This window comes from Anolis sagrei, chromosome 3 (assembly GCF_037176765.1).
Source record: "Anolis sagrei isolate rAnoSag1 chromosome 3, rAnoSag1.mat, whole genome shotgun sequence".
Lineage (NCBI taxonomy): Eukaryota > Metazoa > Chordata > Lepidosauria > Squamata > Dactyloidae > Anolis > Anolis sagrei.
This window is the reverse complement of record NC_090023.1, coordinates 200196349-200215447: the sequence shown is the minus strand read 5'-3', so window position 1 is coordinate 200215447 and position 19099 is coordinate 200196349. Positions and strand designations below refer to the sequence as shown.

The 19099-nt window shown below is 39.2% G+C and overlaps 1 protein-coding gene across 10 annotated transcripts in view; it reads left to right on the top strand.

The window, feature by feature from the left end:
* The window catches only part of TACC2 (transforming acidic coiled-coil containing protein 2), a 212729-nt gene that overhangs the window by 91703 nt on the left and 101927 nt on the right, over positions 1–19099 (top strand). For all 10 annotated transcript variants that reach the window (XM_060768557.2, XM_060768563.2, XM_060768556.2 and 7 more), the window contains one exon: positions 9678–9818. In XM_060768557.2, coding sequence (XP_060624540.2) covers positions 9678–9818 — 141 coding nt within the window. The remainder of the gene's footprint in view (positions 1–9677; positions 9819–19099) is intronic.

Here is a 19099-nt window from a genome sequence, read left to right as displayed (position 1 = left end):
AGTGGAAAATTAGCCAAGAAAAAACACCCTACACTCCAGAGAAGCTAAGGAACATGCAGTGGGTAAAGCTGTAAGGAAAATAATTGTATGTTTCTATGCTTACAGTGTGTACATTAGGTAATCATTGGGCTTGATTTCAGAAATAGCTTTAAGGTCTTATCATGGAACTGGATAATACCTGGGGAACAAATGTTCTTGGGATCACATGTCGGTTCAGTGAAGGTTAGGGAAAGCAATAATGTCTTTGAGATCATCGTATTTAGATTCTTAATCAAGAGTCAAACAACTTCCTTTATGGAAATTCCTCTGTATTTCAGTGGATGTAAGAAGAAAATGTTTTCTTTACATGAGTGAGCTGCACTGAACATTTTCCCATCACTTTTCACATGCTTCCACTTTTCGTTTTAAATTATAGGCAGTCCTCTACATTTATGGGTTTGACTTCTGCAGATTTGAATAACTTTTGCAGATTTGTGTCTAGGAATCTCTTAAGTCCTCCAGTGAGGTTTTGTGGTTGATCATAGAGTTTTCTGGAGGATCTAGAGCAGCGTTTCTCAACTTGGGGGTCAGGACTCTGTGGGGGGGGGGGGGGGTTCACATATTTCTGATGGTCTTAGAAACCCCTTTGTCAGAAAAGGCTGAAGATCTCTCCGCCTGTCCTTCTCTTCCTTTTTGGAAACAGACAGCAAACTCTCCCACCAACAGCCTCTCAGCTGGCCTCTCAGCAGGTATTTGTGCCAAATCAGGTCCAGATCGCTAGTTGTTTGGGTTCACAGTGCTCTCCAGATGTAGGTGAACTGCATCTCCCCTAAATCACTGTCAGTTCCTCCCAAATCCTTCCAGTATTTTCTGTTGGTCATGGAGGTTTTGTGTGGGAAGGTTGGATCAATTCTATTGTTGGTGGGGTTCAAGGGACTCTTTGATCGTAGGTGAACTATAAATCTCAGAAACTACAACTCCCAAATGACAATATTTCCACCCAACTCCACCATTGTTCAAATTTGGGCATATTGAGTATTTGTGCTAGATTTGGTCCAGTTCCATCATTGTTTGAGTCCACAGTGCTCTCTGGACGTAAGTGAACTACAACTCCAAAACTCAAAGTCAATGCCCACTAAACCCTTCCAGTATTCTCTGTTAGTTATGGGAATGTGCCAAGTTTGGTTCAATTCCACAACTGGAATTCAGAATGCTCTTTGATGGTACATGAGCTATAAATCCCAGCAACTACAACTCCCAAAGGACAAAATTAATTAACCCCCCCCCCACAACCCCACCAGTATTCAAATTTGGGCATATCAGGTATTTGTGCCAAATTTGGTCCAGTGAATGAAAATACATCCTGCATACCAGATATTTACATTACGATTCATAACTGTAGCAACATGACAATTATGAAGTAGCAACAAAAATAATTTTATGGTTGGGGGTCACCATAACATGAGGAACTGTATTAAGGGGTTGCAGCATTAGGAAGGTTGAGAAACACTGGTCTAGAGATTCATGTAGAGGTTTTCCCAAAGGTTAAAATATCATTGTTTTCCCACTTTAACGAGGGTCTTATACCCTCAACCTCAGCAAATGTGGAGGGCTGACTCTAATCATAGTTCCCAGGTACATTCAAATCTGGAAACGCTGGAAAATTCTATTCATTGAACAAACCAAGTTAATAAGCCATGGTTAGATCATCTCTTGCTTAAATTTTACGTAATTCATAAAGTTTACATTTAATAGGAAAATTTGGGTAGTTTAAGTTCAAAACTAGAAAATTTGATGCCAGCATTCAGTTGTGTATATTTGTTATTGGAGAAGCTGTATCAGTGGACCAAGGAAGACATGGTTCCTCCTTATCCCACTCTTGTACCCTCAATATAACCTTTATATGGCTGGGAATCCCTTGGGATGTCAGGAGAAGAGTTCTTGTGGGTTTACAAGTCCTCCAGAGGAAGGGATATGGCAATCTCTTTTGATTGAAGTTCTTCACCTGTGAAGTCTGGTTTCAGACAGAACATTACTGTGTGTGTGTGTGTGTGTGTGTGTGTGTCTTCAAGTTAACTATTGAGTTATGGTGACCTTGTCAGTTCCATAGTGTTTTCTTAGGCAAGGAATATTCAAGTACTAACCAGAGCTGATTCTGTTTAAATTCCAAGATTAGATGGGATCTGGTGTCATTCCAATCACACACATATCAGAAAGAGCAAAAATATGCTGTCTTTGAAAATACTGATTGCATTCATGAATATCAATTCATGAATTTATATTGTTTTCTAGGTTATAAGGCTTACTCTTTACTGTTGTCATTTCCATTTTGTCTACCTCACTCAAAAGGTGATCTTATACTTTCAGAAGCAAAATCACAAGTGTTTGTGTGTGTAAAGGTAAAGGTTTTCCACTGACATGACGTCCAGTTGTGTCCGACTCTGGGGTGTGGTGCTCATCTCCATTTCTACGCCGAAGAGTCAGCATTGTCTGTAGACACCTCAAAGGTCATGTGGCTGGCATGACTGCATGGAGCGCTGCCATGCACACACACATACATACACACAAACACCATATATATGGTGCATCTATTTGAATGAGATGGATAGACGCTTTGGCAATATAAATATGATCGAAGTTGCATTTATCCCAGCCCTGGATTTGCAGACACTTCTCATTCTGAGAAATGAGAGAATAGGGGGGAAATTTTAAAGGAGGAAACAGTTCTTGTCCTGCTAGACAGAAGAGAATGAAAGTATTTGCAAACTCAATGGGAGAACACAAATCAGGATGCCAATACACTGAAGATGAAGTATTAAGTAAACCCCTGTCAGTTTTCTGTTGAAATTATTTTTACAGGTACAGCCACTCTGGGATTGTGAGTATTTATTAGGATGAGAGCAAAACAAGTACATTTTTCCTCTGTTGTTTGATTCTACCTGCCATATGTACCAGAATGGGGTTTGAATGTTTTAAAGGCACTTTCTAAGCTTCTTCATATGTCAGTTCCAGAACATAAATCATGGTGCTGACAGTACGGGTCCTGTAAAGAATTAGCCAGGCTTCTTCCCGTGCCCCCTTCTTCCTCATTTTGAATTCCTGAAAGATTTGTAATGAGAAGCAAGCAATGATTGCCCAGGCCTGCTCTTCCATAAGGAAAACTCCATATTTGGCCTGTAAGGTGCCACAATATTCCCTTTCTTTCTTTCTTTCTTGCTTGCTTGCTTGCTTGCTTGCTTGTTTGCTTTCTTTCCTAACTGCTGAAAAATAAACCCATGTTTAAACACTGTATTTATCAATACAGGGAAGGGACAGTTGTCTTGGACCTCATGTGGAGGGGAGCACATCAACATTAGTTTGGCTAAATTGTTGCTTACCCATTTCTTTAAGAATCTCACAAACTTGAGCTCCATAAACACAATGAAAAAAAGACATCAAATTAACCTTTAGTTCCAGGCCTGCTCCGGACTTTTCTGTATCTTAAAAATTCCTGGATATATTCCTTTTAACATTGTTTGCTCTGGATGTATTACACATGCAACTTGAGTTCCTTTCTTATTTAACTTTGTGGAGTACAGGGAAACATGAGGATTGTATTATCCAAGTGCCATTTGCTCTCTGATCAATAGGGGGCACTCCAATAACATAAATGTATACATTGGTTTACCTTCCCTTTTCACCTATTCAGTGACTCAGGTTGGAAATGTTTTCATACATTCAGAAACCATAAGCTGAAATGTCAACATGTACTTAGAACACAGCATTTGCAGGCTTGGTAACCACCACAAGAAATAGTGTTAGAGCAAAGTAATGCAATATTTTTGTTTTTAGATTATACTGGAACTCTGAAAATGTTTGATTCCTGTGTTTAAGATTATTAACATGAGCCTAGAACTTGACAGTTGAAACTTTTACTATAGAATCCAAATAACATAGAATCACCAGAGCTTTCCAAACTTTTCATGTTGGTGACATGCTTTCTAGGCATGCACCCTTTCACAACATGGGATTTTATTTTTATTAGCAAGTTATAGGTTAAATCAATCACTTAGAAGAGTTTAATGCCCCCCTTTTATATATCTATATCTTGTTTCATATAGCTTAATCTTTATTATATAAACAAGGTTTGTGGGGTTTTTTTCTTTACACTTCTTTATGTATTGTAGTTGATTCCTGTGTAGTTTCCTCTATAGCTGCTCCATGTGGTTCATCATTAACATCTTTTTTTGCCTTAGTTAGAAACTTATTTAATTTAGTGGCAATTGTTGCAACTCAACAAACTGTGCAAATTATAAAAATCATAGCAGTACCTACACTTGAACAGCACCAGCATTCCACTTCTTTAGTGACCTTTCTGGAGCTTTTAAATGGAGACTGGCTGGCCATCTATTGGGAGGCCTTTGGCTATGTCTTCTTAATGGCAGAAGGGGTCAGACTAGATGCCCTTTGGGGATCCCTTCCAACTTTAGTGAAGTATAGTCTGCCTGGGGTCTAGTGGAGTGTCCATCCCTGGATGTATTTTAACTGAGGCTGGATGGCTATCTGTCAGGAGGGCTTTGACTGCATCTTTTTGCCAGGCAGCCTTTGTTTGTGAGGGCAGATGGGAGGGGAAGCCTTTTCATGTGTCACATCTGTGGACTACAGGCAACACACTAGTGTGTCCCAACACACGGTTTGGAAAGCTCTGCCATAGATTTTAGTATACTGATGCAATTTTCAGACATGTTGGTTGGGAAAAATGAAAATTCTAGTCCAATGCACCAATAGAACATGAAGGTGGAGGAGGGTAGCACAGTTTTTCAAGTACAACCTCTATCCATTCAGGCTTGCTATCTAGTTGCTTTTTGTATGAAGAGAGCCTTTACCATTTGGATTACTGTCTATCTCACAGGGGTGGAGGTGCTGATAAGAGAGTCCACTCTGAAGTCTTAGGGATCCTTATGTCTATAGGAGAATTTACTGCTGATATGCTTGGCAGTGCTACCAGTGAGAATGAGAATGCATCCTACATGATCATTATGATAACTCCTTGTCATCCTTACAACATTTATAGAACTTCCTCTGCCCTTGGCCATACTGAGGAGTTAATAACAATGAAATCCGTATCAGTTAATGTCACAACCCTCACAGCATCTCTCAGTATAAACAGTCACTCACTACTCTAGAGCCCCTGGTGGTGCAGTGGGTTAAACCCCTGTGCCGGCAGGATTGAAGACCAACAGGTTGCAGGTTCAAATCTGGAGAGAGCACAGATAAGCTCCCTCTATCGGCTCCAGCTCCTCATGCAGGGACATGAGAGAAGTCTCCCGCAAGGATGTTAAAACATCGCAACATATGGGCATCCCCTGGGCAATGTCCTTGCAGATGGCCAATTCTCTCACACCAGAAGTGACTTGCAGTTTCTCAAGTCACTCATGACATGACCAAAAAAAATAAAACCTCACTACTCTCATTGTAAGCCAGTCCAGGATCCAAGCAAATGCAGATTCAAAAAGAAACAATGCAGGTGTATTTCAGAAGTTGTAGTCAGTAGTCCATTCCAAAGGTCCTCACCAAAACATCCCAAATCTATGTGTAATCCAAAGTTCCCAAAGCCAAGGTCCAAAACACAATAAGGCACACAATATCATCAAATAGAACTCCAAGCAGGTTCGAAACATTGCTCTGATCAAAGACCAAATCCAAACTGCCATTCTTTATGCCTCTTAGCACAAGTGCTCTCACCTGTTAGACCTTTTCTGTGTCAGCTGGGTGGGTCTGCGCAGCTGAATAGCACCATATGCAGTCTTTCTGGGATACTTAACTCTGCCTCATTGCTCTCCTGATCTGAGTTAACTCAGAACTCCCACTTGCCTGAGGCACTTGATCCTGCACTGGAGGGATAGCTTCCTCAGTGTCAGGCTGCAGCTGTTGTTGTTTATTGCTTGTTATTGACTTGGATGCTGGGCCTGGCAGCCCTTCTGTATTGCAAACCTTGACAGTCGACACCTAGATAGCACAGTTTATGATGACTCCAACTGAACAGAAGCTTGAGTCCATATTATAACCTATTCTAAGGTGGTGATGGGCAGCGAAAATGTATTCTTTCTCTCACATCAGTGTATCTTCAAAATAAAACAAACTTAACAAAAGAGTGATAACTTTATTACCTAACGAAAATGTGTAAAAACACTTAAAGCAAGCTTTTGAACCATTTGTGGTTTTCTCATCAGATACTAGATGTTTAAAAATTATATACTAAAAGAAAAGTGACAGTATTGGAGTCACGGACTCTAGTCTGTATCAGATGTTATTTCTGTTTTAGTTCAGTTGGCCTTGGGGGATTATCTGGTCAATGTAGGCCAGTGGAACACTTCTAAATGAGGAGGAGTCCCTCACAATTTGCCATAGAAAGGCAAGTTGCCTTCTGTGGCAACCCACAATGTATTTTGGAGATGGAATTATTTGTGTTAATTCCATCTTGGACATCATACTCCATTCAGTATCTTTTATTACAATTACTATTATATATTTTGGACCAAAGAGTCTAGAAATGAAGGTAATTCTAATAGTTTCTGTAGTCTCCTCTCTAGATCATGGAATCCAAGAGTGGTACTGAATACCTGTTTTCGACTTAGTCTTTGAGTTCAGGAATAGTTCATCTTACCTCCTCTGCTTTTTACCTTCTTTATGAAACTTCCAGGAGAGGTCATCTCATTAAACCAGTGGTTCCCAACCTTTTTTTTTTTTTTTTTTACCAAGGACCATTCTCCAACATTAGTACCCAAAGGGTTACAAATCTGTTTTTGGTCAACTTTAGATTTGGTTTGGTTATTTGGGGTTCTGATCCATAAAATTGCATTGGACAGACCACATCAGTTTTACTTTCTGATACAGAACATATGTCATCCAGTAGTCACCATCTGCTTGCCCACAGAAATCCATATTTAATAAACTAGAGCTGATGTGGTCTATCCAAGGAGTTGGGGCTGGTCAGCAACAGGGAAGGAGTGGCAGGCGGTGTGAAAGGAGCGGAAATGAATAAAATAAAATAAATAAAGAGGAAGGAGGCTCGCGGACCAGATTTTCATCCTCGTGGGTCACTAGTGGTCCACAGCCCAAGGGATAACCGCTGCATTAAGCATATTAATATGCTGATGATATGCAGCATTGTTTCTTTTATCCATCAATTGATATTAGACAGGCAAGTTACAGTAAACTCTGGCCTGTTCTTTGGGCATGGGTCTCAATGTACGTGAGAGAAGAAAGACATGCCATTTGTTTGGATTTCCCTTGTCTAGATTGAGATCTTCATCCTGCACTAGAGGAGAAGAAGTTGAACTTCTGAATCAAGTATATCATTTGGAGGGCAATCCTGAATATCATGACACTTCTGTATCTTTTACAGCTTAAAATGGATATGGCCTCAGCCATGCAAGCATGGAGTTTGAGAAAGTGCTTTTTTTGGATGACAGCTCGTAGAATTCTCTAGGCTACATGGCCAGAGGGATTCTCAGAGCTTCTCAGCCAAAATGACAAGATTTCTAATCTTCACTTGTGCATTAATCACATTCTAATAAGAATACTGCCATGTTCTACACATGGGGTTGCTTTCTAAAAGACATTTCAAACTTCATTTAGTACGTGATATGCAGTTGTCAGTTTTGTCAGTAGAATGACAGGTAGAATACAGTCATACTAAAATATAGTTAAGAAATCCTCTTGGTAAAAAAACCTCTCTTTTTATGCAGGTTTCCAATCTACCATTACATTTTCTTGTTCAAAAACTACTGCTCATAAGTGTCCCATATTGTACCTCAGTGAAGCTCTGCAACTGGATATTTCCTTTTCTAATGTCAGATTTGTGTCCTATCCTTTTGATATAAAGTGTAGAGAATCATTCCTGACATATAATGATGTATATTACATTGGATGAAGAGCAAGCAAATACACCTCTGATATTGTGGGTGGTGTCACTGGTTCGTATAATATTACTCCCAGAATAGATGTGGGAACAGAGTTGCCACCTGGGAGGCAAAGTCTTGTCCTATATTACCAGCCATGTTATGTATCTTGTTGTTGGTGAATAGTTTTTTTTTAACATTGGGTGACTGTAAAACAGTAAAGGGTAACAGAGCCTATAAGAAGGCTACTTTATTCTCTAGAATTAGTTGTAGCCCATAAATGACACATTTGAATGGCCTCAGCTTGAGACTGTATGTGACAATTAGAAGTGAGGTGTCATTTTCTGGTTCTGTAGTAGATTGTTTCTGGATACCAGTCCCACCTTATTCATGTATTTTTTTCAAATCCAAGAATTTTTGAGCGACCATCCCGTGGGTCTGAGCAGATGAAATTGGGCTTTAATGTAAACAAAATATTTGATAGTGTGTTCTGGGTGGAAGCTGGAAGCATGTAAATAAGTGTAGTGATCAGTGGGTTTTCAATACAGCCATGTGCTCAGAAATCCATAGTGTGAAGTTGTACAGTGGTGTCAAGAAAGTAAATTGTTGTGTGGATTATGGATGATGAAAGTAAAGAAAGAACAAAGCAAACCCATAGCAAGACTTAAATTATACTATTATTGTTGGTTTTGATGCTTGTCTTGTTTTATATATTGTTATAATATTGTTTTTATGTTGTTTTATATTGATGTTATGCATTTTATGTATTACACTTTAACTCTGTTGATTGGGCTTGGCCCAATCCAGGGAGATGGAGTCAGGGTATAAAAATAAATTATTATTATTATTATTATTATTATTATTATTATTATCTTCTATGAATTTTGGAAGAAGCCTTCAAGTCATCTGTAGAAGGCTCAAAATGTTTTTGTTTACTTATAAAAGGTTCACTTAATGTGACTGATTTATTTCACATGTGGATATTGTTAAGCTTGAATATGTTAAATTGCTCTTCTTTTTTGTCATGTACCCTTATTCCTTCAATATTATTTTTGATGCTGGAACCAGCTTCTAGGCAAGGGAAATTTAATATAACGCCAAATTTTTAACTTTGTTTGTGGTTTATCTATACATTATAACTATATTCTCCATTCGCTTCTGACACGATAAGTAAATAAATAAACCAAATTATCTATTAAAGAAGCAATGTTCGGGAACAGATATCATTTTAACAGATAAATGTTCCAGGTTGTACATCTCTGCCAGTATACATTTCCGATTGGGTTGAGTTTAAGTATCGCTGCTAATCTTTATGGCTGTTAATGATCTGGGAACCTGATGTCTAAAGGCCTTCTTTTATCCACATGAACCTAAGGCACTAAGATCGATTTTGGAGGCATTGCTCCCTGATTTGTCCCTAATGGATATTTTGTCATTGGGTGCCAAGTATTTCAGCAGTGGTGTAAAAGTTCTACCATGATCTGTTTGGTCAATTCTGCACCTGTTTATCTTCAGCAATAGTGTAGCACGAGGTGTAGATGTTTTAGTTGGTACAATTTGTGTGGTCAACAATTATATACCCCAGCCTTCCCCAACCTAATGCCTTTATTGTGTTTTGGACTACATGTGCCAGGATCCCTTGCCACTGTCCATTCTGGATGAAGGTGATGGGGACTGAAACCCAAATATTTAGAGTGCACCAGGAAGTAGAAGGCTGGTCTAGAATCTGTACAGTAATAGGCAACATGTAAAACATGTGTACTTACTTTGTTTTACAGTGTAATTTTTTTACAACAGTGACAAATTCTTTTGCAGTGTTTCTGAGTCTGATGGTTGCCAACATGCCGACAATAGTGTCCCAACCGTTCCTGACGTGAGATCTCTGACACCTCAACCATCTACAGAGGAAGAGCAACCTGGCCAGGAGAAAAAGAGATTGACACTTGAAATAAAGAGGTACTGTTCATACCAGTTGTCAAAAGAAACCTTGGCTTTTCATGTTATCTTGGTTCCAATAGAATTATTTTGTTTCCCCTGTGTTACAAACATTTGTTTGCTATTACATTATGTAAAATGATTTTTGTTCCTGGGTTATAAATGTCATTTCCTAATTGGTTCTATCATAAAAAACATGGAAAGGATTATTAAATTGCAAAAACTTTGTTTTTGCTGGACACCTTGCAGCACATTTTGCTTTAGTTTTTCAATGAACATCTCATAGAATTACAACCAATTCAAAATAGTTTGTGGTAGTGAGAAAAACGAAGTTTCTGGACTATAACAACTACTTCCAAAGTAAGTACTACACAATTAACAGGAAATAACACTTTCAAACCAGGAGCAGATTGGGTTTTTTTGTTTGTTACATAGTGTTATTTGAGATAGTGAATTATTTAAGTCAGTTGCATGTGAAGGAATAGATTACTCTTCTCTCAAGGTAGAGGTTTACACACAGAAAGGTAAATTGCAGCTGATACAGCTTTGAGACAATTTTTAACCAATAGGACTCCAAATGAAGCAAACATTGAACTGGTTTCAAAAATGCACTGGCTCCTTTTTCCTCCCATCTGATTTGATGAAAAAATAAAGGTGAGCTCATTTTGGGTCATGAAGATACTTTTCTGTTCCAGTGAAGTGAAATCAGTATCTCATTAACATTATATGATTCACGCGTTGCTGTGGCCCAGTCTGGAGATCTGGAAAATAGAGTAATGAGAAAGTGTTGGTTTCTAATATATGTAATGTCTTTATGCTTGTGGATAAACAGTATTTCTTGCTGTTTCTTTGTCAGTGTTGATGTGGGAATTGTCTGGTTTGCCCACTCTGGAACATGCAACATATAATTGTCCTTCTTTAGGAGTTCCTTTCAAATCTATGATACTATATCTGTGTGTGTGTGAATCATATCTATATATCTATCTGATATGCAGGGTGTATTTTCATTCACTGGAACAAATTTGACATAAATACCAGCTATGCCCAAACTTGAATATTGGTGGGGTTGGGGTGTGTGTGTGTGTGTGTGTGTGTGTGTGATTTTGTCATTTCAGAGTTTTAGTTGCTGGGATTTATAGTTCTCCTACAATCAAAGAGCATCCTGAACTCCACCAGCAATGGAATTGAACTAAACTTGGCACACAGAATTCCCATGACCAACAGAAAATACTGGAAGGGTTTAGTGGGCATTGATATTGAGTTTTGAAGTTGTAGTTTGCCTACATCCAGAGAGCACTGTGGACTCAAACAATGATGGATCTGGACCAAACTTGGCAAGAATACTCAATATGCCCAAATGTGAACACTGGTGGAGTTTTGGGAAAATAGACCTTGACATTTGGGAGTTGTAGTTGCTTGGATTTATAGTTTACCTACAATCAAAGAGCATTCCGAACCCCACCAACGATATAATTGGGTCAAACTTCCCACACAGAACCCCCATGATCAACAGAAAATACTGTGTTTTCTGTTGGTCTTTGATGACCTCTCTGACACCCCCTCATGACCCCCAGAGGTCTCAAGAAATGCTGCTATTCATAATATATCATTGCACATTGGCAAAAACAGCCCCCACCTTTTTCTTTTTGCTGTCATCCAGATATTGGCATACTATCTGGTAGATTCTGGGAACTGTAGAGAAACTCTTTTCTAAGCTCTGTACATCATAAAGATTATATGTGAGGTGGTTTATATTACTTCATTTGAAGCCAGTATCATTGAAATGCTTCTCTTCCCCTAAATCACCTTCATCAACAGAGTTCTAGTACAAATAAGGCCCAACCCACACACAACTTGAATGTTACACATCATGCTAACTGCAGATGTGGCCATTCATTTTGTTGCCATGAAACCATAGTGGATGTTTTTGTGATCACAAAAGCCAGCTATAAATCATGACATGTCAAAAGATTTTTTAATTCAGCACCAAAGGGATTTGCATCGGTTGTAGTCTTTCCCTCCCTGCCCAGTCTGTAATTCTGCTGAAATGAGATGCATGCTCATGTCTTATGCCGGGTGCAAAAAAGGGAGAGGGCTCTGTTTTGATTCTGATTAATGGCTCATATGACTTATGATTTTGCACCCCCGTTAATGGAAAGGTCATACTGTGGAACTGAGAATATTGAACCATGCATTCCCTGGGGGACTTGTTTTCCTCCACCCCACCAATTCGATCTGGCAGCTTGTGACAATTGCTCTGTGCGTTACCAGAATTCACAAGAAATGCAGGCATCCATCATGCATCAATTAACACAAATGGAAATGGCAAAAAATGTGATACATATGTTGCTATTCCTTCCACTTCAGCGGATAACAGTAGGAGGTCAGATGTCTAGGGTTGCAGGAATGATATAGAATGTGTGAAGCGTGCATTGAGCTGTTCTCTGAAATGTTTTACAGGAGACCTAAGACATCAGCAACTTGTTTTGGGTGTTACGACTGAATGCTGTTCTAAATTAGCAGAAAGAATGCAGCATGGGTTCTCTTACAAATTGTCGTTTTTCTAAAGGGAAAGCGATGACTGCTTCCTAAACATTTAATAGTAATACAGCATGACCCCCTTATCCATGGATGTAATGTCAATGTTGAAACAAATATTTTCCCCAGAAGTGTTTCTCAGCTTCTCTTAAGTGTTTCAGTGTGATTCTGCGGTATGCTTTTGTTCCATTGTAGTCCAAATATAAGATTTGCTATTATTTCAAGTTTAAGGTATCCACATTGTGCCTTGGAATGTATCTCTCATAGAAGTGCATTTCTGAGAACTTAGCATCAGTTGTGCTTTCTTTTTCTTTGAGTTCCCAAGTATATAAACAGGAAGCAAAAAAAGATGTTTTTGATTAATTCAAGAGGTGGCAGAATGAAACATTTGATCACGCTTTTGCAGAGATTGCCTCCATTAAGATATATTGTGTTGTATGTGTGTGTGTATTCAACTGCTGTTCTGTAACTAATAATAATAATAATAACTTTATTTGTATCCTGCCCTATCTTCCCATGGGGACTCAGGACGGTTTCCAACACATCAGACAAAGATTCAATGCCAATGTCAAAAATAATGGCCATAAAATTTGGACAGAAAAAACAACACTAAACATTGTACATTAGAAAGTTAAAGTAAGCAATTTACATCAGATAATAACAATTTGAAAAACCAGCCTAGCCAGTGTCATACCAGTTCCATTCCGCTTAGTCCATACTATGGATTTTATACCTCTTCCTCATTATATGCTTGTGAGCATAAAAGATTTTAAGCAATTTTTAAAAAGAAGGTGAGGGCCATTTTGATCTCCTTGGGGATGGCATTCCAATGGGGATGGCATTCCAATGGTAAGGGGTCACCACAGAGAAGGCCCCTCTCTCGTTCCCACCAGCCATGTTTGAGATGGGAGTGGGACTGAGCACAGGGTCTCCTCCGCCGATCCAAGAGCCAGGGCCGGCTTGAATAAGGTTTGCTAGATACTCTCTACCTGAAGTGTTTAGGGCTTTAAAAGTAATAACCAGTACTTTGTATTTAGCCTGGAAACAAGCTGGCAACCAGCGTCGCTGCCACTGCAGGGAAGCAATTCTCTCCCTGTTCAGAGCCCCAGTTAGTAATCTGGCTGCAGATCTCTGTACCAGTTGAAGCTATCGAACTATCTTCAAATGCAGCCCCACACAGAGTGTGTTGAAGTAATCTAAACAGGATGTGACTAAGGTGTGGACTACCATAGCCAGATCTGGCATCTCAACGTATGGGTGCAGCTGGCGCACAAGTTTTAATTGTGCAAAGGCGATCCTGGCCAACGCCGACACCTGACACTCTAGGGTCAATTTTGATTCCAGGATTACCCCCAAACTGTGAACCTGTTTCTTCAGGGGAAGTGTAACCTCATCCAGTATTGGCTGTAACTCTATATCTTGATCTGCCTTCCGGCCAACCAGGAACACCTTTGTTTTGTCAGGATTCAATTTAAATTTATTAGTCCTCACCCGGTCCATTACTGATGACAAGCACCAGTGTAGGATCAGGACAGCATCCTTGGCTCTTGATGGAAAGGCGTAATAGAGGTGGGTGTTGTCTGCATTAATATGACACTGAAGTCCAAAACTCAATTTCTGCATGCAAGTATGCATTCTAAAGAAGATTAAAACAGAAAACTGTTTGAACAGTTAAAGACTCACAGCTATTTAAACAAAGAAGTACAGGCAGTCTCTGAGTTACAAACATCTGACTTATAAATAACTCATGAAGAACGGAGATGAGACAACAGGAAGTGAGAAAATTTTCAGTCTTGAAAGAGTTATTATGGGGGAAGATGTCTCCACTGAAACTTTCTCACCAATCCTTGTTTTCATGACAAGCCAAAATCCAATTGTCACAAGAACAGGAAGTGAAGTGAAATCTTCTGAACAGGGGCACGGACTGCAAAACAAACAAACAAACAAACAAACAAACAACAAACAAAAAACACCACAGGGGTTTGTTTAACCCTTCCCTATGCTATCCAAAGCTAGAAAAAAGATAGATAGATAGATAGATAGATAGATAGATAGATAGGGGCTGGTGTTACACTATAGAAATATACCTGTTCTGACTTACATACAAATTCAGCCTAAGAACAAACCTGCAGAACCTATCTTGCCATAACTTGGGGGTTGCCTGTATAAGACTACAGTCCTATGCTTACTATGCAGTCTTATCCATTCCACTCGATTAAGTTGGCTTCTGGGTCAGCATGTATGGCATTGCACTGCACAGATAGTTGGAATGAAAATATGAGAAGGGAGAGAAACAGAGGCAGAAACATTAGCTGAAGGAGTCTTCGGGCATAAGGAACAGCAAAGAGATAATATGAAATAGGCTGTTGAAAGGGCAGAGTAATATTCGCAGAATGAAGAGTCGAGTCTGCAACTGTGAAAAGAGATTAGGCTGAGTGAGATCATGGAGAGATAAGTAAGTATCTGCTTAAACATAATATGGCGTGTCATGTATAGAAAACCTTTAGAAAACCAAAAGAAAGGCAGGAGGAATTCTGAACAAGATTGCTCAAATTGGTAGATAAGTCAAAATCAGAAATAAATGTCATCTGTTTATTACATTTACTTCCTGGGTTATCTTGCAGACTTGGGGTGGCATTTGGCAATCTTATCAACATGTGTGTCTTTCCCCAAAGCACTCATAAGGTTTGAATAGCATTAGGAAATAATGAACTGTTGAACATAAAGGATTTTTTTCCTTTATACATATCAAACTTTGTGTTTTATAGGTAAAGGTAAAGGTAGTCCCCTGACGTTAAGTCCAGTCATGTCTGACTCTGGGGTGTGGTGCTCATCTCCATTTCTAAGCCGAAGAGCCAGCGTTGTCCGTAGACACCTCCAAGGTCATGTGGCCGGCATGACTGCATGGAGCGCCGTGTGTTTTATACGTAGTGTGAAATGGAAAACTGGAAAATGAACCAGTGAAACGTTGCACTAATCAATACCAGTAAAATAGCAATCTCATTGAAAATTTCTGTGATCTCTAACACGAATCCCCTCTGGCACTGTTTGACAATTTACCTGCTGAGCAGCAAAAAGCTTGAGCTATAAGGGTTTAATAAAACAACTTTCTAAGCAAGTAAAGCAGAGTTTTTCAGCCTATTTAACTAGCTGTACAAATGTATCTGCCAGAATTGATAGCGCATTAGAAGGACACACGTTAGATCCATCTTAACCTGTGCAAAACATATTGCTATATTGTATTGGCCAAATAAATATAATACTACTAATAACACCTTTAATTTTGTATCCCGCCTCCATCTCCCTGAAGGCTTACATGGGGACAAGCCCGAGATTCAACAAGGTTAAAATATAACAACAAAATTCATAAAAAACATTCCAAACCATATAAAAACAACCACAGAGTATAATACGCAGCAACATCTAGCGACCTTTAATGGTCTGAATAATGCACAGTACTGAGTTTGGGTGGGCAAATCACTTGCCAAAGAACAGGGTTGATGGATAAAGTGCTAGAAGAAAGCAACAGGATTAAGACCTAGGGGGTAGTATAAAGAGAGCACTATAGCTCTAAAGGGGTCAATAGTAATGTGTAAGATCTGATTATGGATCAAATTGGAGGCCAGGATTATTTGGGGAACTATAAAGATCTCCAGTTTTTCAGTTACTCAATTTGTTTCTCTTTCTAGATGTACGGTATCTCATGACTTGACAATAAAGGGATTGGCAGGAACCTTGGTTTCATTTGGCAGTGGGTAGTTTTCTTTGTTTGATTTGTCTCCTCCCAACCAATGGCGAACTGCACAATACATTTAGCATACTTGGTATGACAAATGCAAGATTATCACCCGTATTTCTTGCATTTAGCATGTTTTGTTTATAATTGTTTCTTGGAAAACAAAAATAAGTGTAATTGCTAAGGCATGTGTCTCAGAGAAAATCACATGCACCAGAGAAATAATCCAAGGACTGTGCTTTCTTTCTTGATTTGTTCAATGGGAAAATTGAATGGAAGTTGCCTGCTGCTAGGTTAACACAATAAACGAGCAACAGATCTCCATAGATTGTTGACTAAGTACAATTGAAATACGAGTATGATCATATTGTTTGCTACAGACCAGCTGGAGTTCTTGTAGAAACCTCACCTGTCACTGTATTGTCTCTCTGTGTACATATTATAAAGAGACACATCTCAATTTCAGTGCAATAAGGGCCAAACCAGGAATTTATTTATTTATCGTGTCAGGAGTGAACCAAACAGTTGTATTGTATTTAAAAAAACACACACACATGAAATTTGCAAACTTGGCATTCTATTAAATGTCTTTTGACAAGTAGCTGGCCACTTCGAGTGCCTCTGATGTTGCTCTAAGAAGGTCCTCCATTGTGCATGTGGCAGGGCTCAGACTGTATTGTAATAGGTGGTCTGTGGTTTGCTTCTCTCCACACCCGCATGTCGTGGACTCCACTTTGTGGCCCCATTTCGTAAGGTTGGCTCTGCATCCCATGGTGCCAGAGCGCAGTCTGTTCAGTGCCTTCCAAGTCACCCAGTCTTCTGTGTGCCCAGGAGGGAGTGTCTCATTTGGTATCAGCCATGGATTGAGGTTCTGGGTTTTAGCCTGCCACTTTTGGACTCTTGCTTGCTGAGGTGTTCTAGCGAGTGTCTCTGTAGATCTTAGAAAACCAGAAATAATCAGCCTTGAATAAACAAAACTATGGTCCCACATTCTTCCTCGAACCAAATAATTACTAGTGAGAACGAAATGCAGTGCAGGTAGAGAAAGAGAGAGAAAAACCATAAGATGTACAATGTTTCCCATTAGGTTTGAGAACAGAGCAAAAATAACAAGTAATGTATCATGAAAAGCAAACATATTGCAGACTAATGATTGTTTGCCATTGCAATCAAAGTTGCTGTGTAAAGAACTGTAAGAAAAATGTGAAAATATATCATCTGCTGTCAAATAAGCAGTACAAAGTAATTGCATACAAAGTAGATGGTTCGCATTCATCCATATCAGAAGGCTAACCTTTTATAAAGTGTTTTGAATTCTACAGAGAAAATCGCTATGGGATTTCATTTCCATTCTTTATCTATAGGGGTAGTGGTTTTGCAGGCAGGTTTAGAACAGCATCTGTATGCTTAAAGTGCTTTGGATGTGTTATGAATTTGATTTACACCCACTGTTCATTAGTGTCTCTTGAAACAGTAATATTTTGCTCTAATGGGTGGTAATTCTGAGTTAGGAGTAGGCTATGATAATCATGTCACCCTTTTATTCTCTTTGTTTACTTGCTACATTCAGATCGCATTGTTCCTCCAAGGACCTTACATTGATATTAGTAGTCCATCTTCTCTCACTATATTTTCCCAGCAATTTGGCTTTACGTTTATTAGGCTGAGACTTAGACTTGATCTAGCAAGTTTTACATAGCTGTTCTCCTGGGTTTGTGTGTTAAGGTATATGGTTGGTTTCCTTACAATTACATGCTAAGATAAATGATAGCATTGATGCTTTTATGGGGCAATAGTAGAAAGTTTTTTGGCGCAGTGGGTTAAATCACTGTGCTGCTAAACTTGCTGACTGAAAGAACAGCAGTTTGAATCCAGGGAGTGGGGTGAGCTCCCACTGTTAGCCCCAGTTTATGCCAATCTAGCATTTCGAAAACATGCAAATGTGAGTAGATCAATAGGCACCACTTCGGTGGGAAGGTAAAGGCACTCCATGCAGTCATGCCGGCTACGTGACCTTAGAGGCATCTACAGACAACGGCAGCTGTTTGACTTCGAAATAGAGATGAGCACCCCCCCCCCCCCCCGAGTCAGACATGACTAGACTTAATGTCAAGGGGAAACATTTACCTTTTAGTAGAAAGTTATTTGGAAAATGCCTTTTAAGCATCTATTAACAGATGGTACATTTTAGGAAGCATAGTGCTCAACATTATCACATCCAATCTCCACCTCCTTTGTGTACAAGCCCAGGATGGTTGACTTTAAGAAAAAGAACTCCATGAGAAATGGGCATGTTGTGCTAATAACCATAACAGAAGATCTGGTGTCAGGGAAATTACCCACTCTTCTGGGAAATTGGTGTTGTAAAGTCCAGTCATTTATTTTTGCATAGAAATATAGCGTAAGCGGGGAAGCTATTGGAACGATCATATTTCCTTTTGAAATACAGAGCCTCTGATACCCATAAAAATAGTCTCAGACAGCTCAGGAGCAATTCGCCTAATCCCCAATCTTCTCTGTTCTAATTTCATGAAACAATAAAGGAAAAACCCCATCTTGTTCTACATGGCACATCTCAAAATGCAGCTGGGCAATCCTGTTAGCAATCAAAAATAAATTAGTTTGCTTAGTATTAACGGCATAGTATTCGTGTTTTGTCCGGTTGTTGTTACTCAGATTGCAACCTGGTATTTATAATCTGGGAGTAAATCTGTTGGCCTTAATTTATAGTAAACATGGATAATTTGTACTGTTAGACTCATAGTTTTAACCATTTCCTGTTTGGTTTTTATCTTGAGACTTAAATCCTGAAGCTACTTCAGAGTATGGTTTTCCGTAAGCTAAAGTATGGATGGAACTATCAGTGACTGGGGAGACCCAGAAAGTATGCACCAATTTGTAACTCTTTTGTATGTATCAAGTATTTTTTGTATACAACAGCAGCCCTTTTACACTTCACAATTATAGCACTGTGATTCCACTGTAACCACATAGCTACATGGAACTTGTTGTTTGTGAGACGTTAGAG